The 27,124-nt window shown below is 43.7% G+C and overlaps 1 protein-coding gene across 2 annotated transcripts in view; it reads right to left on the bottom strand.

The window, feature by feature from the left end:
* Positions 1 to 21,266: 21,266 nt before the first annotated feature.
* CC1H1orf94 (chromosome C1 C1orf94 homolog) overlaps positions 21,267 to 27,124 on the bottom strand; it is a 36,851-nt gene continuing 30,993 nt past the window's right edge. For both annotated transcript variants that reach the window (XM_011284744.4, XM_019836619.3), the window contains 2 exons: positions 25,614 to 25,810; positions 21,267 to 21,712 (listed from right to left, as the gene is read on the bottom strand). In XM_011284744.4, coding sequence (XP_011283046.2) covers positions 21,637 to 21,712; positions 25,614 to 25,810 — 273 coding nt within the window. In that variant the 3' untranslated portion in view covers positions 21,267 to 21,636. The remainder of the gene's footprint in view (positions 21,713 to 25,613; positions 25,811 to 27,124) is intronic.

Raw genomic sequence — 27,124 nt, 5'->3', positions numbered from 1 at the left:
AACTATTTAACGCATCTCCCAATCCACCTCCCTCCAGCAACCCTCGGTTTGTTCTCTGTATTTAAGAGTCTCTTATGGTATGCCTCCCTGTGTTTTTATCCTATTTTTCACACAGCGTTTCGATGACAGAACTGGGACTTCACTGCAAGCCTCTTGACCCCCAATCTCACGGAGTCTATGGACCCTGGGCAAGTGAGAGAGAAGCAGATCTTATCTTTCTGCTTCTAGGTTGAATTTGCATTTTGGGGGGAGGTAGGTAGTAAAGCAACTGGCTGGGAAGACAGCTTTTGCCCTGCTCTCTCCATCACCTGTGGATATGATTGACATCATCTGCCTCTTCTCTCCATCAGGTATCTCCTCTAGGTACTAAGACATTGGACAGCAAATTAGATTCTACATAGGTTGGATCCCCACCACAAAGGAGATTTTCTCCTTCTTACTGAAAAGTGATAGACAATGAAGGTGCTGGCTACCAGCAAATGTTTATTGTATCCTGAGTCAGTTGGGATCTCGGGACCAAGCTCTCCATGAGATGAACAGTCCACTGGGCTACCTTCCCTGATCACAGGCAGAATGGAAAACCGCCTCTGATATGAAGGAAGGGCTCATGGGGCTCTCTGGAAAAGATTGTGTCCATGTGCCACCCACCCTCCTGGTTTGCATGAGGGTCCATTCATTTGTTGCTCCCCTAGGACTATATTAAAATGCACATTCTTTACCTAGGGCAACCTGTTGGCCCTCTCCCATTAGCACATCTACACTGAGGGGATCAAATCTCTTTAGAGGCTGCTCCTTCATCCATTCATTAGTCTAACATTTTTTAAGCACCTACCAATTGCAAGAGCTGCCTTAGTGGATGGGGCACAAAGATGATAAAGCAGACAAGGTATCTTTGCATAAGGAGCTTATAAAAGGAGAGAAAATGTATCAACCTATAATTACGATGCATTAAATTTGGTGCTAATTGAGTTTTTACAGAAGAAAGAGTAGGAAACTACTGGCCTTGTCAGAGGAGGTGACATTTGATACAGGGTTTGAAAAAGGAGTAAGAATTCACCAGAGGAAGGGGGAGGTGCAGAGACCCTCTGAGAAGGTATGAGAGGTTCTGGCATGCTCTGGAGGAACAAGAGATCCTCATGGCTGGAGCTTGGCTGTATGTAGGAAGATAATGTGCACTTTAGGAGAGCTATAGATAGGAAAGGAAGAGTTATAGATGGGAGAGGGAGATGATGTGCCCTTTAAGAGACCTGTAGGAAAGAAGAAGTTTGGAATTTAAGTTCTAGGCCAATCATCTTCAGCCTTGAAGGGCTCATCTGAGACTTTAGGGGGGTCATGAAGTTATGTGAAAGAAATCTTCAAATTCTTACATGCACTGACTTTTGACTGTTCAATGAATAAATACTGTCAATACATATGCTACTATTTTAAAATAGAAATAAATTTTACAATGATTTTAAAAATTCAGATACATTTGCAAGTCTCGGTATTTTGTGGCATTGTGCATTTTTCAAATGACAATTATGGCAAGTTCAACCGTTGTAATGGGCTGAGGTGCAAGGAGGTGTCTAGGAACATTTCTAATGTGAAAGGTGGGGAGTGATGATCCTCCTAACTGAAGTCCAGGCATTCTCTGAGGCAATGAGGAGAAATAAGACAGTTTTAAATAGTGGAAGGACTTACCATATTTCTGTTTTGGAAGGATTGTATAGGCTCCCCCAGGGTGCAGGCTGCATTACAGAAGGTAAGCCTCCCTGGAGACAGAGCCACCAGTTTAGAGATTCTTATAGTGATGAAATGAGAGGTACAGGTGACCTGAGCCAGACAGACAGTGGTGAAGGCAGAAGAGAGAGGCATTTCAAGAGGCATTAAAGAGTCAGAATTGTAGGGGAGGGATGAGTAGGCAAAGCATAGAGGATTTTTAGGACAGTGAAAATACTCCGTACGATATTATAATGATGGATGGATGTCATTATTCATTGATCCAAACCCATAGAATGTACAACACCAAAAGTGAGCCCTAATGTAAGCCATAGACTTTGGATAATTACTATGTGTCATTGCAGGTTCATCAATTAAAACAAATGTACCACTCAGGGAGAGGGGCTGTTGATAATGGGGAGGCTCCCTCTCCCTCTTGCTCTCCCTTTCACTATACATGTTGAGAGCAGAGGGGAAATGGCAGACCTTTGTACCTTTCACTCAGTTGTGCTGTGAACCTAAAATTGCTTTTAAGAAATTAAATCTTGGGGCGCCTGGGTGGCTCAGTCAGTTGAGTGTCCAACTTTGGCTCAGGTCGTGATCTCATGGTTCATGAGTTCGAGCCCAGTGTTGGGCTCTGTGATGGCAGCTTGGAGCCTGGAGCCTGCTTTGGATTCTGTGTCTCCTTGTCTCTCTGTTCCTTTCCTGATCACGCTCTGTCTCTCTCTCTCTCTCTTAAGAGTAAATAAAGATTAAAAAAAAGAAATGAAATCTTTAAAAAATAATAAGTAGAAAAAAATCAGAATTGGTGAAATATAGTGGCCAACTGGATATCGGAAGTGAAGGGGATGAAGGAGTCCAGGGTGTCTCCAGGTTTCCAGCTCCAGTAGTAACTGAGGCCATTCATCAAGGCTATCTGCACTATCTCCTGTAATCCTATGATTAATCCCATTCCTGAGATGTCCTGGGCTTTGCATTTGGAAATCACTAAACTCTGAATTAAAAAAAAAAAAAAAAGTATGAAACCTTGACCAAGTGTTTCAGATGTAAAGAAGCAAAAGAAGCAAAGTGAGAAGATGTAGCTACTGATGGGTCCTTATAGGGGAGAAGAGAATAAATGACACAATTCACTAAATGCAGGTGAGTGGTCATTGTCTGGGTCATGGCCAAACAAACAGGAAACATTCTGAGCCTGGATGTGACCAGTCCTGTCTATTAACTACTCCTGTTGCTCCTGGGAATGAATGCACTGTTTCAGGATGATAAGGAGGGTAGTGCTGAAGCTGGGCTTAGATTAAATCGTGTGCATAATGTTTCGCAGCTGTAAATAGAGAAAGGTTCAAATAATAACACCTAACACTTACGGACCACTCACTAAGTGTCAAAAACTCCTCAGTTCATAACATGCATGAATTGAAGGAGGTGAAGGAGGTGATATTATTATTCTAATTTAATTCATTCATTCATTCATTCATTCATTCATTCATTCCCAGATGAGAAAACTAAGGCCCACAGAGGTTCAATAACTTATCCAAAAGGTCATATGTGGCAAGTGGGGGAAGCTGGGAAGTAGATCCCAGCAACCTGGAACCAAAACTTGCTGTCTTGGCCACTACTCAATACCCTGAGACTGTCTGTCCAACTCTGAGACTGTTTGAGACACTATGCTTAACTACAGAGCCACACTGCCCTGACACAGGAGGGAGACCGGGTATAAGGGGAGACAGTAAAACCAGTCCAAGTTCAGGGCAGTGAGGTCTGGAGGAGTGGGGTAGCATCTGGAGGCATCTTTGCCCGGTGAGTTGGGTCTGTGTGGGCCTCTGTATCAAGAGGACCAGCTGCGGCAGGACCGATGGCCGCAGCCTGCTCTGGACAATGGCAGGTGAAGGATTGAGTGGTTGCTTATTTCCATCCAAGCTGGAGCAAAGGTGTGGTTGGGGGGAGGGGTTAGGAGACTGAGAGTGCCGAAGTATGTTGAGACTCTATGAGGACACTTCACAAGAATCAGGCTTTCTGGGTCTCATGAAATTGATTTTATTTCTATGTCTTAAGTTTATGCCAGGATATAATTTCTCAGTGGAATTCATTCAACCACTTCTATCTCCAAATTATACTCTCATCCTACTCCTGTAGCCATGCATTCATTCCCACGTGCAAACAGGGACTGCAAGCAAACAACCTTGTTTCCTGGAGGCTAATCATATTGTCAGCCTGTTGGCCTTGACCAAGAAAAGGAGCACTTTCCTGAGTCTCATAACCTGTGTGAAGTTAGACCTTCTCCCTTAACCATCAGTCACTGGTTTTGTTTTTTTCTTTCTTTTTCAAAATTTCTATTTGCCATATCCCACTTTTTTTTTTTTAAACTGTAGAAATTCAATGACTATCCAAGTTTAAAAAGTACCAGGAACACTAACCTTTACTTCCTGCCTTTGGCCTCAACTCACAGGCTCCATCCAAACTTCAGTGCCCTTGGGCAAGGTTACATCCTACTTAAGACTCTACTTGCCCTGGAGCTCTATCTGATAGAAGCAGCCTCAGGAACAAGCATAGGGGAAGGGGAGTAAGGATACATATTTACTGAACCCCAATACTGTACCCAGCAAACACTAGGCATTCTCTAGTTGAGTACTCACATTTACAAGACTCCATGCTAAGTACTTTACAAAAACCACAGTGGTCTTTTTTTTTTTAATATAATTTATTATCAAATTGGCTAACTTATAGTGTGCAAAGTACACTCTTGGTTTTTGGGGTAGATTCCCGTGGTTCATCGCTTACATACAACACCCAGTCCTCAGCCCAACAAGTGCCCTCCTCAATGCCCATTACCCATTTTCCCCTCTCCCCCATCCCCTCATCCGCCCTCAGTTTGTTCTCTGTATTTGAGTCTCTTATGGTTTGCCTCCCTCCCTCTCTGTTTGTAACTATTTTTTTCCCTCTTCTCTTCCCCCATGATCTTCTGTTAAGTTTCTCAACATCACAGTGGTCTTTTTAAATACAAATCTAAGCCTACCACCTTCCTTCTAAAAACCATTCAAGGATTTCCCACTGCTCTTAACATGAAGTTCAAAGTGGAGTTCTTACCATGGTCTACAAAGGCTCTCTGTGGTCTAGTCCCTGACTATATCTGTAGCCTCACTGCATCACCCCCTCCTCCTTCAACAACTATCTAAACTCTGCTACTTAATCTTTGGATCTCAGCTCAGAAGCCATCGTATATGGAAGGAAGGGGGGTCCAGTGGTTTCAGGCATGGCCCTTGTAGCCAAATTATCCGGGTTCAAATCCCAGCTCTGGGCCTGGCTGGCCTGGTTGGATCAAGTGTTCATCAATAAGCCAAGCACTGGCCAAGGTGATGGAATACCCAGGGATGCCTCTGGGGTCCAAGAGTGAAATCAATTTTGCTGTGAAGATGTGGCTTGAAATCGGGGAGAGTGATTCACCAAGGCAAATCAGGAAATATTGCCCCAATAAGAGAAAACAGATGTAGGAATAACAAATGTCCACTTTGCTGTTTTACAGACTGTGACCACTGTGCTCTCTCCGTGATTCTTGCTTTATTCGTGTATCACACACACTATTATTTAATTTTCTGCCACTCCCTTTTTGTACTTAGAGCCTTATTTTAAAATAAATGTATTTATATCAGTGCTGTAAGTGAAAAACAAATATTACTTGCCATAAATAGGAGATAATCTTACGTATTTTTTACAGTGAAAACAAAACAATGTTATTAAATTCTAGCTAGAGATGGTGGCCTGCTAAAAATGCTCTGGGATTGTGGCCTTGTTCTCTCTTTGTTAAAAAGAGAGATTATCAGGTGTTAGAGAGGCGTAAAGACATACTAACACCAAACTGAGCCTTTCTCCCTGATGTAATCAGAAAGCCTAAGAAAGAATTGAAAAGGAAATTACTTTCTCACTATGTGATTCAATGTGATGTGATGCCATATCCATACAGCATTGAAAAGTCATTTTCCATGCCACTTGCAATCATCTGGTATACCGCCAGTGCTACCTGCTCGACACTTTAGGGAACACTGTCTTAGAGTGTTTGAACTTGGTCAAAACTGTTGAATGAATGGCCAAAAACAGTGAGCCCAGGACTAGTTGGCTATCAGAGAGGGTGGGGAAGCAAAACAGCCAGCACATTTTGACAATAGGAAATTACTCTTTGTCTAATTGGATCTTTTTGATAAGATAAGAAAGAAATTAGTTTAAGTCCTCTTGTTTCTCTCCCTGCTTCCCACCAGCTTCCCCTCCTATAGTCACACACAGTCATTCCAAACTGGTGGCTGCATACTCGTCCCGATGAATGACCCTTCCTTCTGTCCAGCCAGAAAACTGACCTCCATTCTTGACACCCCCATTCCTTCATCCCCCTCACCACGACAATTTCCCCCAGCATTTTCAACCATTTCCACTGTCTATTTTCTAAAATCTGTCCACTTCTGCTCCTCTCCACTGCAACCACTGTATTCACACCACCTCTGGACTACTACCAGTGCTCCCTAAGTATCATGCTGCCTCCTCTTTGCCCCCATTCCCCGATCCACTTTCCACCTATCATCCAGAATGATCTTTTAAGAAAGTGGCTTGGAGTACTCATTGCCTTTTATTAGGAATTGAATGGTTTATTGAGGTTAGAATAAAAGCAATAATTAAGTCTACTTGACTGTGTCCTCTGGACCTGCCTCAGTCTCACACCTCACTTCATCCCACCCACAAAGTCCATCCCTACACTAGAGCCTCGTAATTCTCCTTCTCAGGACCCTGGGTCAGGTGGCTCCCAGTCCTTGGAGCCCACACTCTTCCCTGGCTCTTCCTCTGCCTCATTCCTTCTCATCCTTCAGTAATACCTTCCCTTGCCCCCAATACAAAGTATATATGCTTATCATAGGACCCCATTCTTTACCTTTATAGCATTTTTCACTGGTTTAACCATGTGTGTGTGTGTGTGTGTGTGTGTGTGTGTGTGTGTGTGTGCCCAATGTCATTCTCCTCCATCTTACTAAAAGCTCCATAAGAAGAGGGAAGAAATCTCTCTTTCTTATTCATTTTTACATCCCCAACCATTGGCCCAGAACTGGCACTCATCTATGTTTGTGGAAAAGCATAAATAAATACTGTCCATAGAGTAAATAATGTCCTTACTGTCTAAAATTGGCTAAGAGGGAAATGCATTGCATCAGAAAAGGAGAACTTATAAGTTAAGCATTAAGTATATTGAATGTATTTGGTAAGAAATTTGGTAGTTGATAAGGTACAATTATGTGGCTAAATATGTTTAGAGATTATTTGTATTTTATGTTTAGCTGGTGGAAAATGTTTTAAACCTGTTAAGTTGGGGAATTCAAGAAAATATTAAGAGTTCATTAAAACATTGGACAAAATGGGCAAGACAACTCAGAGGATGCTACATGTTTACCTCCTTGAGATCACAGGCATGAAGTGAGCCATGGACATGACTGCATTCCAAATAAGTAGAAAAAAGGACCTCACAAAGACTAAACCAGTTGATTTTCCCTGTTCCTTCTGCTAATCACACCAGAAATGGAAAATCCCCCTACAAATGGAGGGGTACAACATGGGGTCATGCTAGCTCCATCTCAGAGAGGAATTGGGTAGAAATAGAAAAGATTTGGGGAGACTGTGACATCATATGGGGATGACACTGAGGGGTAATTAATATATATATATATATATATATATATATATATATATATATATACACATATATATATATATGTATACACACACACACACACACACACACACACACACACACACACATATATATATATATATATATATATATATATATATAGAGAGAGAGAGAGAGAGAGAGAGAGAGAGAGAGACTTTGTACTTGGGAACATCTTGAGAAAGTTACCTTCCTGCATGTTTCTCCTGCAAGCATGTGACAGTCAGTGTTAATAAATTAAGGATTTGTGAAGCCACATTTCCCCCCACTGTTCTCACCACTACTGCTCCTTGGGAGGGAACACCATGGGGAGCAGGGCAAGGAAAAGTCAATAGTCTCCACCAGCTTTTAAAAGTCAAGTATCTTCCTCCCATTGTGCTGATAAGGCCAATAGTTCCAGCAGACATGAAATATAGACAGGATGGGTTCTGATGTGATCAGTACATTCACAGTTGTGTGTGTAGTCGGTGTATAATCCCCAGGACTTAAAAGTAAGATCACTCTTTGTGAATGGATCTGTTGAAAGTGTCAATGAGAATGAGTTTAACCATTAACACAGGGCCCTAACTATGAGGCCCAAACTAGAGGTCTGTTGGAGCCAACTCTCAAACTTCAATTGTTAAATTTTCTGAAATTTTGTGAACTGGTTGTTAAACACAGACATTATTAAAAATTAAATTCTCTTAACCTACAATTAAATAAATTTTATTGTACAAAAGATAACAATTCAGAACTCATACTTCCTAATTATTTTACATTTTACTACTATCTATGCTCTTGGGGTTATTTACTTCTATTATATCTGTATAGTGGAAACACTACATAACAGTATACTTACTTTCTCTTCCCCACTCAGGATTTGGTGACATCATGTTGGTGGCTTGAAATTGGCCAAAGTGGGAGTATTTTTACCATGGAAACCAGAAAATGTTAAAAATCACAACTTGATTTATTGTTTGGTTGATTGTCTAGACTTAATACGGTGATGGAGAAAATATTAATAATGCAGATTAAAACTTGAAAGCCCATTGTGTCTGCAAATGTCACATTGGGAATGGCACAAAACTTGAGGATATATTCTTCCAGTATTTAGAAACCATTACCTGGTTCAGCAAAGCAGTCACTCACATCACTGGCAAACAAATAGAGTCCCAGCATGCTTTTCTTGTTTCACTTTCATCTTACTTGTTAACATAAGAGAAAATATCAGCCAACATCCATGTCACCATTCACCAGTTCCTTCCTTAGGTTAGCTGTGGGTACAAGCATTCAGCAAAGATCAATGAAAGCATTCTATGAGAATCAATTGACTATATGGAATTTACAAGAAATAGTGTTACAATTACATTATTTGCAAATTGCATGCTACACATCCTTTAGGTCAGTAGAATTTTAACAAATTTATGTATATAGGTACACCATGTACCTATATCTTTTTGAGAGCTGGTTATTGAACACATCACTTGGTACATCCCAAACCAAAGCAGAGGAATGAGCATAAGAGGTCACTGGGTTCTAATCAATGACATTGATAGTATTGCAGAAAGAAATGCCAGTGGAAGGAAGCTGAACTTCACAAACCCCAAGAGGATCCACAAAGGGGAATTTCACTCTTTACTCACTCATGTCCAAGTGAGAGGACATGCGGAGACTGGGAGCAATAAGCTTTAGAGAAATCTTTTCTGCTGGGAAAGCAAAGGCTTCCTCAGATTTCACCATTGTACACACTATGCTTTCTCAAACTTGGTGCCATTTTGGACCAGATAATTCTTAGTTGTGAAAGGCTATCACATGCATTGCAAGATATTTAGCAGTCTCCTCCAACTGTACCTGCTAGATGCCAGTAGCACCTCCCCAGTTGTGACAACCAAAAATGTCTGCAGACCTTGGCCCTGGGGGTAAAATTGCCCGTGGTTGAAGATCACTGTCTTTGATGAAATAGACTTTAATTCCATTCAACTCAACAAACAGTTTTTATCACCTGCTATGTGTGACGCACTGTTCTGGGCAATTGGGATACATAAATGAACAAAACCAATAAAGGGGCATGCTCTTATAGACCTGCCAGTCTACAAGCCTTTAATGACCCACTGAGTTGATTTTCTCCATCATGCAGTGAGCTCCTTGAGAGCAGAAATTGTGTCTCCAGATCTCAGCCTGTTTCAGCACAAAACCTGGCACCCAGGTTGTTGAATTGGAATGACCCCAATACCTCGGGTGGGTGAACACATTGCCTACCTTTGCAACCCACACCTTGGTCCACCACTGAGCTCCAGCTGCTCTGAGCTGCTGCAGCTTCCCAGTGTCCTCATGCCCTCTTTCTCTTAAATATCTTTCTTAATGTGACCCCCTGGCTGTGTTAGTTTTCTGTTGGTGTGTAAAAACTTACTACAAACATAGCAACTTAAAACAACACCCACTTATTATCCCACGATTTCCGCAGTTCAGAAATCTAGGCACACCACACCTAGGTTCTCTGCTCAGATTCTCATGAGTTTAAAATCAAGATGTCAGCTGACTGCATTCTCATTGGGGCCTTGGGGCACTTCTTCCAAACTTATTCAGGATGTTAGCAGAATTCAGTCCCTTGCTGACTGACTGGGAGGATGGGGGTGTGTGCTCAGTGCCAAGAGGTCACTCTCCTGTCCTTGTCACATGGGCCACTCCATCTTCAAAGCCAGCAGTGGAGAACTTGTCACATGTCAGATCCCCCTCATGCTTCGAATCTCTCTGACTTTGATCTCTTTCTCCAGGAAGGACCTCATCCCCTAAGGGCTCCTGTGAGTAGGTCAGGCTCACTGAGGATAGTCTCCCTTCCTTTGCCATGTGTGTCTACAACATAGCCTAATTATGGAAGCAATGTCCCATGATATTCACAGGTAGAGATAGAGGGGGTTACACAGCATGGGGTCATTGGGGATTGTCTTAGATTTCTGCCTGCCACACATGGGCTCCCCTACCCTCCCCAACCCTTCTTCAACTTCGTTACCCCAGCCCTCTTGCCTTTTAGGTCTCAGCTTAGGTGTCACTATTTGATGGCAATAGTTTCCTTTTAACGAGTTATTTCTAAAATCTGTGTGCCATACTTTACACACAGTATTGTATTTGCTTTTCACAACAGCCATATGAGATACGTATTATTTTTATTCTTGGCACTTAGAATAATAATCTAATAATCTTCCAGGTAATCTTTATGTTTATTCCTTCACTCCCTTCTGGTCTCCATTCAAATGTCACCTCCTCAGAGAAGCCTTCCCTGATGACCCTATCTAAAAACAGTTCATAGTAGAATACCAATTAATGAATGTGGAAGGGATGGTGGGACGAGTAAATCACTACTTGGCAACCATCATATTAGTAATTGATACAGGCAGGAATCAACAGTGGATGCTAAAACTAGTGAGTAACAGCTTGATGAGGAGCAGGATAATTACACAGGCTCAAAATACTTATTAATTAGAAAGGAAAAGATAGTGACTTTATGATGGAGAAAGTTGGCAAACCCTACCTTGACTAAAGGATTAGAGTTAATATCACCAGTAATGGCACAAAGTTACCTTGTATGGCTCCTAATATGATGCACTGAGGAGGACACATTACTTCTGTGGTTTTCCTATTTTACCAGATCTGTCCAAATTGAGGAATCACACTGCAAAAATAACTAGGCTTTATTCTTCAAACATGTCAAGACAAAGAAAGCCGAGCAACTATCCCTGATTAAAGAAGATTAAAGAAACATGACAAGTAAGTGGGAGACATGTGATGCTGGATTGGATCCTGGACCAGAAAAGATAAGGGTTGTTGTTTTGTTTTGTTTTGTTTTGTTTTGTTTTGTTTTGCTTTGTATAGGGTACATTACTGGTACAAATGTTAAAATTTTAATAAGGTCTACAGAATAGATAACCATGTTAAATTAATTTCCTGATTTTGATAATTGTCCTATGGCTGTGTAAAAAAAAGTGTCCTCGCTTTTAGAAACTATACATTGAAGTATTTAGGGGTAAAAGAGCATCATATATGCAACCTACTGTTCTGAATAGTTCTGAAAATAAATTACAAAATAATGATGAAGCAAATATTGGGAAAATGTTAACTACTAGGGGACCTGAGTGAAAGGTATATTAGTGCTCCCTATACTCTTCTTGTAACTTTTCTGTATATTTGAAATCGTTTCTAAATAAAATTTATGAAGAGAAAAGAAAATATAGTAAGAATAGCTCACTGCCCCATTCATTCTTCATACCTTACTCTGCTTTACTTTTCTGCATGGCCATTATTACCCCTGGTTAGAGCATGTACTATATCTAACTTTGACAACATCATATGAAGTAGGCACTGTTATTATTCTTTGTCTTTATAACTTTATAACCTCCTCTGCCTGGAATGCCGTCTTCCCCAGGTCTCTGCAGGTCACTCCCTCACCTCTTTCTGGCCTCCATTCAGATGTCACTGGTGACAGCAACGATGTTAATTTCTTCCTTCACTAGAGTACAAACCCCATGAAAGCAGGAGCTTTGTTTTGTGGTTGACCCTCATCTCCTTCCATATAGTAGTTATTCAATAAATATGTGTTCAATGGAGCACTCCATTTTAAAATAGTTTTTAATGTTTGTTTCTTTTTGAGAGAGAAAGAGAGAGAGAGAGAGCGTGGGAGGGGCAGAGAGTCTGAAGCAGGCTCTGTGCTGACAGCAGCGAGCCTGATGTGAGGTTAGAATCCACCATGATCTGAGCTGAAGTCAGGCGCTCAACTGACTGAGCCACCCAGGTGCCCCAGAACATGTCCATTTTAAAGAAGAGACTGAGGAAAGATTTAAGTGTTGTATCCAGGCTTTGAATTCAGACAAAATGGTTCTAGAGTTATTACTAACCACTCTGTTTTACTGTCTCCATTGTTCCAGGAAACACCTTAGCTTCTATGTACTCCTCTACTCTTGAATGTGGGCTGGACCTTGTAACTCACTTCTAATGGATAAAATATGGCTAAAGTGATGGTATACCACTTCCATGACTAGGTCCATTGCAAAAAGTCTGTGACTTCCATCTTGCTAGTACTTTTTCTTGCTTTCTTGCTTATTTGCTGCCATGTTGTCAGATGATCTATAGAAAGCCCCATGTGGCTAAGAACCAAAGAAAGGCCTCTAACCAGTAGCCAATCTTGCTAACAAATGCATAAATATTCACTTTGGAAGTGGATACTCCCCACTTGGGCCTTCTGATGCAGCAGTAGCCCCAGCAGATGTTTGAACTGCAGCCTGTGAGAGACCCTGAAGCAGAGGACTAGCTGAGCCACACCCAAGTTCCTGACTGACAGAAGCTGTGAGCCATTAAATATTGTTTTAAGTCACTACGTTTTGTAGTAATCTGTTACACAGCAATAGAAAACTACTACTACAGCCCTCTGTATCTCCACAGCTATGTTCTACGATTGCAGAAACATTTTAAGTGATACTTATCTATATTTTCCACCCTCCCATCACCCATCCTATAAGCTCTTTGTGTGCATGGAATGGGGCTAGTTTATCATTTTATTTGTGCTTCATAGAACGTTGACTATTTCATACTTGGAGCTCAATAAATGATTGTCAACAATTATTGACAAGTCCCTCATTAGAAATAAATTGGAGTTGGGTTTATACATCAACCTATGAGTTGGTCAGATCTAAGGACCCACATAATGCTCTTGAATTTTCAAAGCTCGGAAGCACAGCCTAAACTGTGGGCATTCACCAGTCTCCCCTTCCCCCACAAGAGGCCTCACCTATATGGCCAGCTGGCCCCCTAGATGGTGTCTCTCTCAACTTCTTTAGCATCATAATTCTCGAAGCTGATGTTTGGAACACTAAACCACATGAGAGGACAAAGTGACCTGCCCATCCACCTATTCTGATTAATACACTTTTAAACCTCCGAAGAAAAACCATTTCTCCTCCTTCCTTTACACCAAACAAAGATTTAGCCATAAAATTCCGGCTTAGAGTAATCACATCCTGAATCAATGGCTTCTGTTCTGGGTTTAAAAAAATAAAAGAGAGAGAGCCCTCTAACATGTTCATTTTAATTTTAAAAATGCTATTTTAAATGGTAGGGAGCCTTTTAATTCTCCACTCTGGGTTATAAAAAAATAATAGATAGGCAGAAATGTGTTATTAAAGCTATTTTTCTTGGCGTTCTGGTAATTTAATAAACTGCTGAAGCTAAGCCTTGAGACTTTATGATGCAGCAAGAAGACGACTTGTCTGTTGATTAATAGTTTCTGATCATCCCCCACCCAACCCCCCTGCCTCCTGGGGTGATTCCTGAAGGACAACGGGTGATTTCTGAGGAGTGGAGATTTGGAGAAATGTTGTGCAAAAATGTCTTGTTCAAGAAAGTTAAATCTCCAGGAACATCCGCACACCATTCTTTAGAACTTGGGGTGCTAGGGAGCTGGTTGAGGTAGTTCCCAGAAGGTAATGTTTAGGGTAGTTATTTCCATATATGACAACTTCGGAGCATTTCACTCATGTCAAGATCACTGGGGAATGTCTGAGTGTACTCGGGTGCCCATGACAAAATACCACAGACTGGGTGGCTTAAAGACAGATAATTATGTCTCAGTTCTGGAAGCTGGGAAGCCTAAGGTCAAGGTGCCAGCAAGGTGGGTTTCATTCTGAGGCCTCTTCTTTTGGGTGGTAGGAAGCTGCCATCTTGCTATGGGCTCACATGACCTCTTTGTGTACATGTGGAGAAAGATAGCAAGCTCTCTGGTGCCACCTCTAATTTGGGCACTATTCCCATCATGAGGGCCTCACCCACATGACCTCATCTAACCCTAATTGCCTCCCAATGGCTTCATTTCCAAATAGCATCACATTGGGAGTTGGGCCTTCAACATATGAACTTGTGATGGGCACAACCATTCAGTCCATAAAAAGACTATTATTAAGTTATTATTACTAATAATTATTAATATTAATATTAACTATGTTATTAATAATAGTTATGAAATATTGTTATTAAGTCTTCATTACTTGGCTTCAAATGAACTCCCAATGATCCCAAACCTCTGCAGACCACTTTTCTGTTTTGTCTACTGTCTTTCTGTTAGGCTCTGTTGAGAAGGGATACTAAAGGGAGCCCCAAAGCTGGAGGAGATAGAAGGGGCTTGTTCGTTCTTGTGTGGCTCCTATTCTGGTCAGCATCACCTTAGCAACTTTCCAATAGCAACAGTTGTACCCAGGTTGCCATTTTCTCAACACTTGTCCAATCAGCCTCACTGTGCCTTCTTAGAACACCAACATCAGTAGGCTGATATCTCCTCCTAAGAGGTCTTTATTCCTACCCCAAGGGCCCCTTCCTCTGAATCCAGACTCCAACACCAAACAGTCCCTGGTTCCCAGGCCCATATATCTGAGTTTCAAATCCTCAGTGCTCTTCCTCTGGGCTTCTAAGTTTTTGGGATTTTTTGTTTTTTTAATTTGTTAAAACATTTATTCATTTTTGAGAGGCAGAGAGAGACGGAGCATGAGTGGGGGAGGAGCAGAGAAAGAGCGAGCCACAAAATCTGAAGCAGGCTCCGGGCTCTGAGCTGTCAGCACAGAGCCCGACACGGGACTTGAACTCACTGACTGTGAGATCATGACCTGAGCTGAAGTCAGACGCTTAACCTACTGAGCCACCCAGGCAACCTTGGGCTTCTAAGTTTTAATAAATCCATCCTCTTCTCTTTGGATGGTATCTGCTATCTGCAGTTGTTACTTCTGTGTTACCCTTGAATTCTTTTTCTTTTCTTTTTTCTTTTTTTACTTTTTTAGTTTTCCAATTCCTTTATTATTTATTTATTATTTTTGCATGTAATCCTTTAAAATGTAGATAGACTAGCATTTTCTAGGCCTGCTGCTCTCCTTGTAAAGGGAAGCAACTGGTAAATACATTTCATGTATGAGACTGACCTCACTAAGTCAAGTTTCTCCTCCTTTTGGGAACTGCTTGGTTGTATGATTGTGACGTGGAAACCTTCCTTGTTGGAAGGTTTTCTTTCTTTAGAGTCAGCTAACTCTGTGATGGCCGAGAATAGGATTGTCCAACTGTGTAACTCAGCACCTAGCCCAATGCCCAATGTACAAGGCAAGTAGTCAATAAACTCCTACTATGTGATGAATGAATAATTGGATGGATGGATGGATGGATGGATGGATGGACGAGTGGATGGATGGATGAGTGGATGGAAGGATGTATGTATATATGTATATATGAATAAATGAGTGGGTGGATGGATGGATGGATGGATGAAAAGATGACAGTCTGACCTCAAAAACATTTAGTAGTGGGGTGAAATAATCCTTTTTGAAGAAATGGTGTTACTTCCTTTTTGAGTATGTGAATTAGGATCAAGTTTGGCTATGTGGAAAAGAAACCTATATAACCATGGCTTTTAAAAAGAGTTCACTGTCCTCTCACAGAAGCAAAGTTTGGAGATAGACACTCCAGGGCTGGCCCAGGACATCCACTATTATTACAGGCTCTCTTCTTCCATCTTCTTGCTCTACCTACCAACTTTATACTGTAGCTTTGACCTCTAGAAATCACACAAAACACTTTGCCTACATCTCATTTGGCTAGAACTAAGTCACATATTCCAGATGGCCATGTGCCAATCTGAAAAATGAAGTTCTATTACTAAGGAAGAAGGGTGAGATGCATGGTAACTGGAAATCTTGTCATACAGAGGAACAAATAACACAAAACTGAGGATGCCTCCCCAAAGGAGAAAGGCTTGGAGAACCTGAAGTCCTGGAGGATGAGTTTCAAGGCTGAGAGTTGATCTCCTTGCTTCAGAGAATCCCTCCCTTCTGGGGCTGCTTCTCTCCCAAGTCTGCAGTTCACACCGCCCACTTCTTATGACAATGGCTTCACACTGGAAAATGACTTAGTTGTCTGAAAACTTAATAGTCATTAACCGTATGATATAAGATCCAACAAAGGTCATTCACTCTGGGCTGTCTTAATATAAAAAGGGAAGGGAGAAGAAAGTAGGTAAGAACATTGAGTCACTTACTATGTGACCTTAAATAAGATACTTAATCACTCTGAACCTTAGTTTCTGCATATGTAAGACACATACTACAGTTATTATGAACATTACATCAGATGATAAAGGTGATGTATACAACAATGTGCCTGCTCCATTGTAAGTGCTCCATGATTAATAGCTGTTATTATTTTATTAAGTATTTCTGAAGCCCACAAAAACATGCTACTCCTCAACTTTGTTGCTTAAACCCCACACGGACTATCATTAGTTTTGAGATTTGCAAATAAATGTTCTGAGATAGGGGATTGGGGATTAGAACTTGAGAACATATCAGATGAGAATCAGATGCACGAACCAGAAATACTAAAAGAGTGATCACTAACAGAGTGATCTAACACTCTGAACTAGGGTGGGCATCCTGCTATGTGCTCTCATATATCCCCATAATAACTTCATTACTTTTTGCAGTAACTGTGATTTAATGTCTAAGCTTATAACACAGGGGGGCAGGCACTGTGTCTGTCCGGCTCACCGCACATCCCTAAGAGTCTCAGTGAGTATGTGCTAGATGAATGGGATGGAGAGCTGGTTGGAAGGGACACAGAGAAGAGCTGGGAGTTTTCAACCCTCTTCAGACCTCACTGTCCAAATCAGGGCAAGCACTCAGTCTCCCTTTCCCCCATTCCCAACCATTTCTAGAATTCCCTGAGAGGTGAGCAGAGTCAGGGAGTGCAATGCACTGGAAAGGCATTGGGCATTGGCTGCAGCCCTCCCTTAACTGTCTCCTCCTGATAAATTTCTTAGGGAAAAAATATTCCTGGGGACTTCTGGAAATCCGACTCTCAGACATCCTGGAATGAAGGCTTGGACAGCGGGTCTGTGTCAGAATGCAGCTCAATACAATTCAACAAGCATTTTTGACACCCAGCATGTGCCAGGCACTCTGTTAAATGGTGTTCTATATACAGTTTCTCTTCTTAATAAATGCTTACTTTTATGCACATAGTTTAAAAGCTAACTGGTGCTAAAAAGTCATGAATGAGGCAAGGACTCATGTACCTCCATCCCTCCCAAACCCATTCTACTTCTCATAGGTGACTCCTTCAACTCTTTTGGCTCTTTATTTTGGGATTTACCTCCACATTTCTTGATAACCATGTGTATTCTACTCTCTGGAATCATCTATTTTAGACATTACCTACTGACTTCCTCTTATGGTAAGTGAGGATTTTCACTTTATTCACACCTCTCTTCTCACCTCCACCCTTTCACTACAGTTATAAACAATTTTTGATGCAGTCTATATTGGAGCTTTTTATTATTATGACCACGTAAATATTGTCCACTGCCAAGTTAACAATTGTTTCATTTTCCACTTGAATTTACAGCTATGTCTTCCCACCCCCACCAACCGCTATAAAACAACTCTCAGCACAATTTTCTACACGGTCAACTCCGTCAGGATAATCTGGCATTTTCTTTTTCTCCAGCCCCTCGGGCCCACTGTAGACATACCTCCTTAGGTCTCCAGCTTCCTGCTGGACGGGTGGTAGTGGCTTCCCAGGCTCTGCCATGTGGTTTTGAGCTGAGACCTTCCTCTTTTATCACCACAGATGCCTCCTTAGCCTCCCTCCTGCTCACGTTCCATTGGATACTTGCTTCCCACATTCTGTGTCTTTTTCGGCTTATCTACTTGTCTTAGTGGAGAACATCCTCCCTTAATTTGTTGACAAAGGGGCAAAGAGGTAACATTTTTGAGATTTGCATGTCTGAAAACACCTCCATTCTACCTTTACAGATAAAAATTGAGTTTTAAAATTCTAGGTCAAAGATCATTTCTGATCTAAGTAATGGCAGCTTTGTCCTGGGATCTTCTAAGTTCACCATATTACTGTTGAGAAATCTGATCCCGTTCTGATTCTTGCACATTTGTATGTGAGCGGGCTTTTCTGAAATGAGACTCCTACCTTTATCCCTGATATTCTAAAATTTTACAGTGATATGCCTGGGGGGGGAGGGGTTAGATCTTTTTAATTCATTTTGCTGAACACTGGTCTGGGCCATTATATCCGGGAAATTTTCTTGTGCTTTTCTGCTAATACTACCTTCCCCTTTATCTTCACTATTCTGCCTAGAACTCTTGTTAGCCAGATATCTGGTGTCCTGGATTGATCCTCTCATTTTCTCATGTTTTATCTCCTATAATCCATCCCTGTGCCTTTTTTTAGTTCTCTTTTCCATGAGATCTCTCTGATGTTAGCTTCCAACTTTCTTTGCTAAAAAATATCAACTATCACTGCTTTAATTTCAAAAGCACTTTCTTTTTCTGATTTTTAAAAATAAGTATACAGCATATTGTCTTATTTTCTAAATGTACTATCTTATCTCCCCAAGAATATTATGGTCTGTCTCTTTTTTGGTTCCTTTTTACCTTTGTTTTGATCCATTTTTTTCTTGTTGGGGATTGCCTATTCCTATTAAGACTCAGGTCTTTTGGAAGCCTGGGTGGCTCAGTCGGTTAAGCGTCTGACTCCTGATTTTGGCTCAGGTCATGATCTCACAGTCATGAGATCAAGCCCTGCCTCAGGCTCTGTGATGGGCACAGAGCCTGCTTAAGATTCTCTCTCTCCCCCCTCTCTCTGTCCCTCCCCCACTTGTGCATGCTCTCTCATTAATTAAAACACTCAGGTCGTTAAAAGTTGATTTGGAGCTTTTGTGATGGACATAATCATAGGATAATTTTTATTGGTGCCTTCAAGTGTTTTTGGGTCAGTTCAGCTTCTCCAGAGGATCTCCCAAACCCCTGCCTCTTGGTTAAAATCTAGGTGCTGGCATTAGGTGGGTATGTGTATTTTGCTTAATCCCCATTTTAACTCCGGACTCTCAATTCCACAATCCTTATGCATGGCGTCCAAGTTTCCCCAGAGAAAATGCCTCCTGTCTGCTATACATGCTATCCATGGCCCCTCGCTTTGTGTGGTCAGGATAGAACCTACCTTCTGCATCACATCCTCACTTTCAACCCTCTCCAGCCCACCTTTCACGGTGTCCAGTACCGGACTCCTACTGAGACCTTCAGGGCTCTGCAGAAGAAAATCGTTTGCTTCTTGTTGATCAGTGTCCTTCAGTGGGCATCTCAAGATGATCTTCCCCTGTTCCACTGAGGTATTTACTATTCCTCTATCCCATTTCTGCTTCTGTATATAGTGTATGGGATTGCTGGCTTCTCCTAGTTTCACTGAGAATGGAGTTCATATGGGTTTTCTTGTTCTTGCTATTTAGGGGGCGATTTCAAGAGAAGAGGGACAGAAACATCTTCACTCCACCATTGTAAAATCGCATGTCTGCATTAAGTAGACATAAATCTATATTAAGTCTACATTCTCTTTTAATCCCCACAACTATTCACATAGCCATTCATAGAGCTGAGGTTTAGAGAAGTTAAATTCTCCGCCCAAGGTCAATGTCGGAAAGTGGCTTAGAACCCAGGTCTCACCAAAGGCAAATCGATGCTTTTTCTCTTACTCTCTTCTATCTCCAAACACCCTGAGATCAAGAGAGGGTGGTAAATGATGGTCCAACTTGTGGTTAATACCTGGAGATACAATGCCAAGAAGCCCTTCAGAAAAGGGGTCCTGAGTTTGTCAGAACTCCTTGGCAACTAGTGTCTTTCAGAGTCCATGGCAAATCTAGACTGTTAGCCAAAGGAAAAAATATATATACTAAAAATAGTGTCCAGCCTTGGGGAAAGGGGCTAATGAACTCAGAAGGAATCCAAGACTCAGGCCACAGAAAAGGGAGAGGGCCTAAGTCCTAAGAGAACTTAGAAGATAAATTGATTTCCAGGTTCCCAACAGGAAAGGCCAGTGAGGCTAATGGTGTCACCCTGTAAGGTCAAGAGTCATGCTCTTGTAAGCATGGGGCTAAAGCTGCCCCAAGACATCGGTGACTTCCAGACCCTGACCTGTCATTGCTGTCAGGATTGGGCTCAGCCAGGGTGGGGTTGAGCTTTCAGGTAACTAATAAGATTGGTAATAGAGTAACTTATAACTGATACTGTTGGCCTGTCTCATACGTGCATAGCTCACTTTTTTTTTTTTGACCCAAGAGCAGGTCCCTAAATTAACTCTCTTTAATGTCATCTTGTTAGAGTTTTCTAAAGGATGATCCAGGGGTTCCATTTCACAGACCATCCCTGATCAGGGATGGCCCCCTGAACCACCATGGGGAAAATGATGGTGTGGCTTTTGTCAGGTCGAGCGGAACCGCTGCTTAGCAATGCCACCTGCCATGGGTGTGGGGGAGTTTAGTATGTGTGCTATTGCCAGATGAGACCATCATCTCTTCCCAGAACTGTGTCCTCCACATGTGTGGTCAGGATGCTCTCGACACCCTTATTCAAGTCACTGATAAAAGCTGATCGAGACAGATCAAAGGGCAGTGCCATCAGGTTCAGTTTTGTCACTGGCCTGGGGCTTGGCATTGATAGACAATCTCTGGATATAGTCCGTCACATTTAGGATTATTTTTGGAATTGATTTCCAGATCAAATTTCCCCATCTTGTGTCCAAGAGAGACTTTTTCTGTAAAACAGCCACCTGAGCAGGGTGTCCTTCTTTTATGTCCACTCCTGAGATACATCAGTTGGGATGTTGAGAAGTGAGTGGGTCACCGAAGAGAAGAGTAAGCCCTTCAGTCTATGATCCCTGGGCTCCTGTATTTAGACAGCAGCACTTTGAGGACTCCGGCCCGTGGTTTCTTGTCATGTTCTGGGTAAACGCCGTGTCTCGTGCGTGGGAAAAATGAGCAGTGGAGAGAACACAGAACATCACGAAAATAAATAGGCACACTCCATTTCAAGCAGCTCTCACTTTTATCATAAAATACAAACGTTCTAAAATTAAGGGTCTTATTTCTATTTTACCAACAACAACGAAAACAAAAAATCACTCATGTCAGCTAAATACAGGTGCCTAGATGGCTGAGCAGGTGAGTGTGACTATGAGGGAGGTGCATGTGTGGCAGGTGGTGTGTGTGAGGGGGGCTATGTGTGTGAGAGAGCTGGTCAACAGATGAGTCTGGTCTTGCTGTTTTCTGTCTACGACCTGGTCGGAGCCTTGGCTTCTCCAACTTCATGCCACGCTGCTATTCCAGAATCCAGAATTCCAGAGCCCTTAGCCCTGATCCAAGGGCTAAGGTAGGAGGGGGGAGAAGAGAAGACCATCTAAAAATTTATGCCATTCCCACTGGAGGAAAAATAGGGGCTATTCATCAGGGGCCCACCAGCCGTCGAGCCAAACCTGGAAGAGAGAGAATACAGTGTCATGATGAAACTCCTGATGTTAGCAGAGATATTAGAAAAAGTAATACATTAATTTTGTGGCTGTCAAGGACTGGGTAGATCATGACAGGCTTGAAGGCTAAACGCGTTAGCATAAAAAAAAAAACCTTTGGCTCTGGGAAAATAAAATATTAAAATGATCCAATTGGAGGGCAATAAAGAGCTTCTTCTGCCCCTTCCTTAAGGCAAGGAGCCCCTGGCAGCCTGTAAGGGACTGCCTCTCTGGGGCCAGTGCTCCCCCAATCTCCAGGACCACACAGCAGGGAGCCTCTCCGGATCTGAGCACCCTACCTGTGGGCCTAAAGCCATTCTACCTGCCTTAGAGGACCCAGGTGTGTCCTTCAGGAATGCCACCACACCACGGAACTCAGGGCCACGTCCCAGTGGGAGACCCCGGAGTCTAGACCATCCCAGGGCTCCCTGACCCCTTATCAACACCAAATGAAATCAGGCTTTCCGTTTCAACACCAGTGCGAGGAATAAGCACTGAGACGTCACTGAGTGCCTGGGACTTCGCTTAGACCAGCAGGGAAGGAAAAGCCGAGAGAATTTGAGCCTCACCTTCCAAGCGCAGACCGCTTTTTATCCCCGGCACCACACTCCCGTTCATACTTCAAAAGAGAGTTCAGAAGCCATCTCCTCCGTGACCCCTTCCCTGACCTCTCCAGATGGAATCATTTACTCACACTTCTGGGATCCTACAGCAATTTTTTCACCCATCTGCTAGGATACTTGGAATGAATGGGAACGGAGATCAGTACAAATCGCAGCGGAACAAATGGCTAGATTTAGTCTAATCCAGGGATTCTCGGTCCCTTTTCAGCTGGGCAGATGCATATTACAGAAGACGTTCACGTTCACCACACCCTCCCATGAATTAATGAAAGGAGAAGAGGGAGGGGGTGGGGGAGGGAAGAAGGAATGGGAACAAGCCACCGCATTAATTTGTAATGCCTCAGCTGGTATCCAGATCTCTCGCTCACAGTGTCATGGGCAAGCAAGGCTTTGGGTTAGTTAGATTCCCCTTTCATTAAATAAATTCCAGGAGAGCAGGGACCTTATCTGGACTATTTGCCACTTTATGCCCAGGGCCCAGCCCACGACCTGGCACAAGGGAGATGCCTCATAAACGATTATGCTGGCTCTAACCCCCCCTAACCCCACCCTTTTTTCTCTCTTCCAAAAATCACATTGGAAAAGAAATGATGGAAAGTGATATTATAGGGATACACTGGATTCCACTCTGATTTACAAAAAAGACCATACATAGCCCGTACTTCAGCATTTCATAATTACTGGTAACAAATTACTCAGGACACACCTCATATCGGATTGCCACGCCCCATGAATCTAGGCCATCCAGGTTGGGAACTTTCGATGGGTTCAATTGTCAAGGGCATGGTTTGGACAGGACGTTCATTAGAGAGCCAGGAGGAGAGGTAATCCCCATGGACTAGAGTGATCCAGGAGTGACTCCTGGAGGAAGAGGAGGAGCTTGAACTGCCTTGCACATGGCCAATTGTCCTGGTTTGCCTGCAACAGTCTCTACACTGGCATTTCCAGTGTGATTATTCTTTGTGCTCCTTTTAACTCTCAAACTTATTGTTGTCTGGAAGATAAACCGTGTGGTTATCCTACCCCGATGAATGCATGCAAACTGATGTGGCAAAGGGAGGGGACCACTAGGCTCCTCCTTCCCTGACAGCCACCTACTCCTTCCTCTCCCTCTCCGTATGGTTTAGTCTCTTGGTTCGCTTCTTTGCTCCTGACCCTGCTTGTCTCCCGGACTACCCGGACTACACTCTCCCCCAGGGCCCCTGCATGCTTCCTGCCCAGTGCCGCCTCTCCTAGACCTGTTCCGCCCAGATGACTGGGAACCCCAGACACCACGGCCCTGCCTGGCACTCCCTGCATCCTAGCCCATGTGCTCACATTGCTCTGTGATCCCTCTCTCTCCCCTCCAGGAAACACCTCCTCCCTGGCCTCCTATACTCCACCCTCACCTATTCCTTCACCCACCTCACTAACGCTCCCTCTCTTAGAGCCTCTGCTGCATCCTCCACAACTCCCCAACCTCCCTACCTGTAGGAGTCCCAGGGCTCAGTCCTTGGGCCTCATCTCCTCTCGATGCACACATACTCCCTGGGCGATCTCATCCCACCCCGTGCCTTTAAATATCATCTATATGCTAATGACTCCCGAATTTATATTGCCAACCCCAGTCTCTCCCTTGAGCCCCAGACTCACACATCCACCTGCCTGTCAACAGCCCCACTCATATGTGTAACGGGCCTCTCAAATTTTGCATATCCCAAACCAAACTGCATCGACAGACCCGTCTTTAAGAGTCATTTTGACCTTAGTATTTTGGCATTTCCACTTGTTCAAATCAAAAACTGAAGAATCATGCTTGGCTTCTCTCTTTCCCTCCTTCCACATCCTGCATCATCAAGTCCTGTCAATTCAACCAAGAAAATAAATACTCCAGATCTTTTCACTTATCTCCTTCCCAAGGTCTCTGCCCTAGTCCACACCGCCAGCACCTCTTACTCCGACAGCTGTCAGGGCTCCTATCCTGCTCCCCTGCACCAGCTCTTGGCCCGTGGTCCAGGCTTCATACATTGGCCAACGTCCTCTTCTTTAGACGGAGAATTAGAATACGTCCTCCAAAGGTTAAAAGCGTTAATGGCTTCCCACTGCTCTTAAAACTCCTCACCATGCTCACCAGGCCCTATCTAGTTTGGCCCTGCATGCTCTCTGATTCCAATCCCACCCACTCCCTCTCCTACGCGCTATGCTCCAGGAACACTTCCTACCTCAGGGCCACTGCGCTTTGTATTTCTGCCCAGAGAGCTCATCACCTATATATAATCCCTCATTTCATTTAGATCTCTGCTCAGGAGACATCCCTTCATTCTCTCTCTCCTAACCTCTGGCCCCTGACACGTGAGCTGCTTGTGTATTTCAGAATTGTCTACTTCTTCCACTGGAATGAGAGAAGAAAAACCTTTGCCTTGTTCCCTCCAGGAACCACTGCCTAGGACCGTGCCAGGCACACACGAGGTCCTCAATAAACACCTTTGGAATGACCAAATCGCCCCTCTGGGGAGACCGGGGCCTGCCCCCACCTTGCCTCACTTTTCCCATCTCCCTTTCCTGAGCATGAAGGTTAGTTGAAGATTTGGTGGGTGGGAATGAGCGGCCGCGTGCTGTCATCTTAAAACAACAAACATAACTTTATGGCTGACCAGCAGGTAAAATGTGTGCGGAATTTTCGGCTAAAATGTTGAGTTTGTGTTGGCTGCTTGCGGTTAAATCCTTCTCATCTGCCGTTTGGGGCACTTCGGAGGAGAAGCGTGAGGAGCCCTGATAAGCAATGGAAGGCCCTTCAGCAGGCCTGTTACAAAGTCAACAGGATGTTGGAGAGATTAGCCTGGGAAGGAGCTCAGGGTGCAGGAAGTGGGGGGAGAAAGCTGTAAGAAGATCGCCTGGCCGTGTCCTGTTGTAAACCAAGCAAACAGGTAAAGGCGGGTGTGTTATGCTTCACTACCTGCCACCTGCTATAGACAGTGCATCGTCATCCACTACAGCTCTGCAGCTACGTTTCTGCAGCCAGACTGTGGGGCCCAGCCCCCCGATGGGCCTACAGAAGGGGCCCGGCAGGCCCCAGACCGGCCTCACCTCCACACCGGACCGGTCCTCGACCCACACAGCCTCCTGACAGGCACAGGGCCCCTCCCTCCCCTCAACCATGGAACGAACGTACCAAGAACACACCAGCGAGGCCCGGAGCACTCGCCTCCCCTCCCCAGCAGCTTTCTGGGTACCAGGTGGACTCCCAGTGCGAGTTGAGGACTCACCCGTAAGCCTGGGGGACGAGGTACTGCGGCCCATCTCCTGCCATGGGGGAAGGGTCTCGGGGATTGGCGGAGAGCTTTGGAGGTGTCCTCTGAGGGTACGGATAGCTGGGCTGCATAAAGGGGATGTAGCCCAGCAGGGGGGTGTAGGAAGAGCGGAAAATCTGCTGTCCCATCTGCTGTGGATTGTACGGTGTCACCTGCAGGTCAGAGATGAGAGAGGGGCTGGGTCCCGCAGAGCCCACTGCTTCCAAACCTCACAGTTTCCAGCTCTAACCCCAACCCTAATCCCAGGCGCCTCCCCCCAGCCCCTTGCCCCTCACTCATTGTGGGTATACAGAAGGCAATGTGTTGAAACGGCAAAAGCACAGGGCTCAGCTGCTGTGTCTGACTGGCAAGGTACTTAATTTATCTGAGCCTCAGTTTCCTCGTCTGTAGAATGGGCAAACACTCCCCTCCCCCAACGGACTCCCCTGAGTCCGCTGATATAAGTGAAGAGACTGGCACGTAATAAATAGTACATAAATTTTATTCCCATTCTCTGCCCCACCTCCCTACCTGTTCCTCTGTCAATAACCATCCCCAAAGCCCTTGTCTCTTACTTTTACTGTCAAAAAAAAGCTGTTGAGATTTATATGTCCCTGGCCTCTACCTCAGGATCTCAACAGATTCCCAATGCAAGACAGCCCTGCCCCGTGGAAATGCCCGTGACAGGTGATGGAGATGTCCTGTGTCTGCACTGCCCAGTATGGTAGCCGCCGGCCCCATGTGGCTATTGACTGACTACTTGAAATGTGACTGCTGTGAATGAGGAACTGAATTTTAAACTTTACTTAATTTTAATTGACTTAAGTTTAAATAGCCACATGTGGCTAGCGGTTACAGTACTGCACAGTGTGAGTCTGGGAGAAAGGGCACAAAAAGGCAGTGGGATTCAGCTCACACTCTGGAGAAAATTAGGAACTCAGTGGAGTTTCAGACACTACCTGGATCCGACTCCCACCAACGGACACGCCAGGGACCCTATCTGTCTTATCTACTGATATCTTCTCAGCCTTAAGACAATGCCTGGCACACAGAAACTGCTCAATAAACATATAGTAAATGAATGAGTGCAAGAGAGAAAGAGAGAGGAAGAGGAGGGAGGAAAAAAGAGGCCACTAAGTGTCTGCTTGAATACCTAAAGTGATGGGGATCTCATTACATGTTAAGCACTACGTTCTACTACTGACGGCTCCAAACGTCAGAAAACTCTCTCTTGGACAGCCATCCTCCTGTGTGCCGAAGGGAAAATTGGGAAAACTTCTGGGCTTCCTCTTTGAAAGCAAGAGTCTGGGGTCCAAGCTGCTCAGGGATTCAACACACAGACAACCCTCTCTCCAACACTGCACATCCTTATCTCATTAAAAAAAAAAACCAAAAAACAAAAAAACTCACAAAGGCTAGGGTTTATTGAGTGCTTAGGGCATGCCCAGCCCTTCATACACATTCTCTCACTCAAACTCCAAACAGCC

This window comes from Felis catus, chromosome C1, assembly GCF_018350175.1.
Source record: "Felis catus isolate Fca126 chromosome C1, F.catus_Fca126_mat1.0, whole genome shotgun sequence".
Taxonomy (NCBI): Eukaryota; Metazoa; Chordata; class Mammalia; order Carnivora; family Felidae; genus Felis; species Felis catus.
The sequence above is the reverse complement of the archived record's forward strand: the minus strand, read 5'-3'. Positions and strand labels throughout refer to the sequence as shown.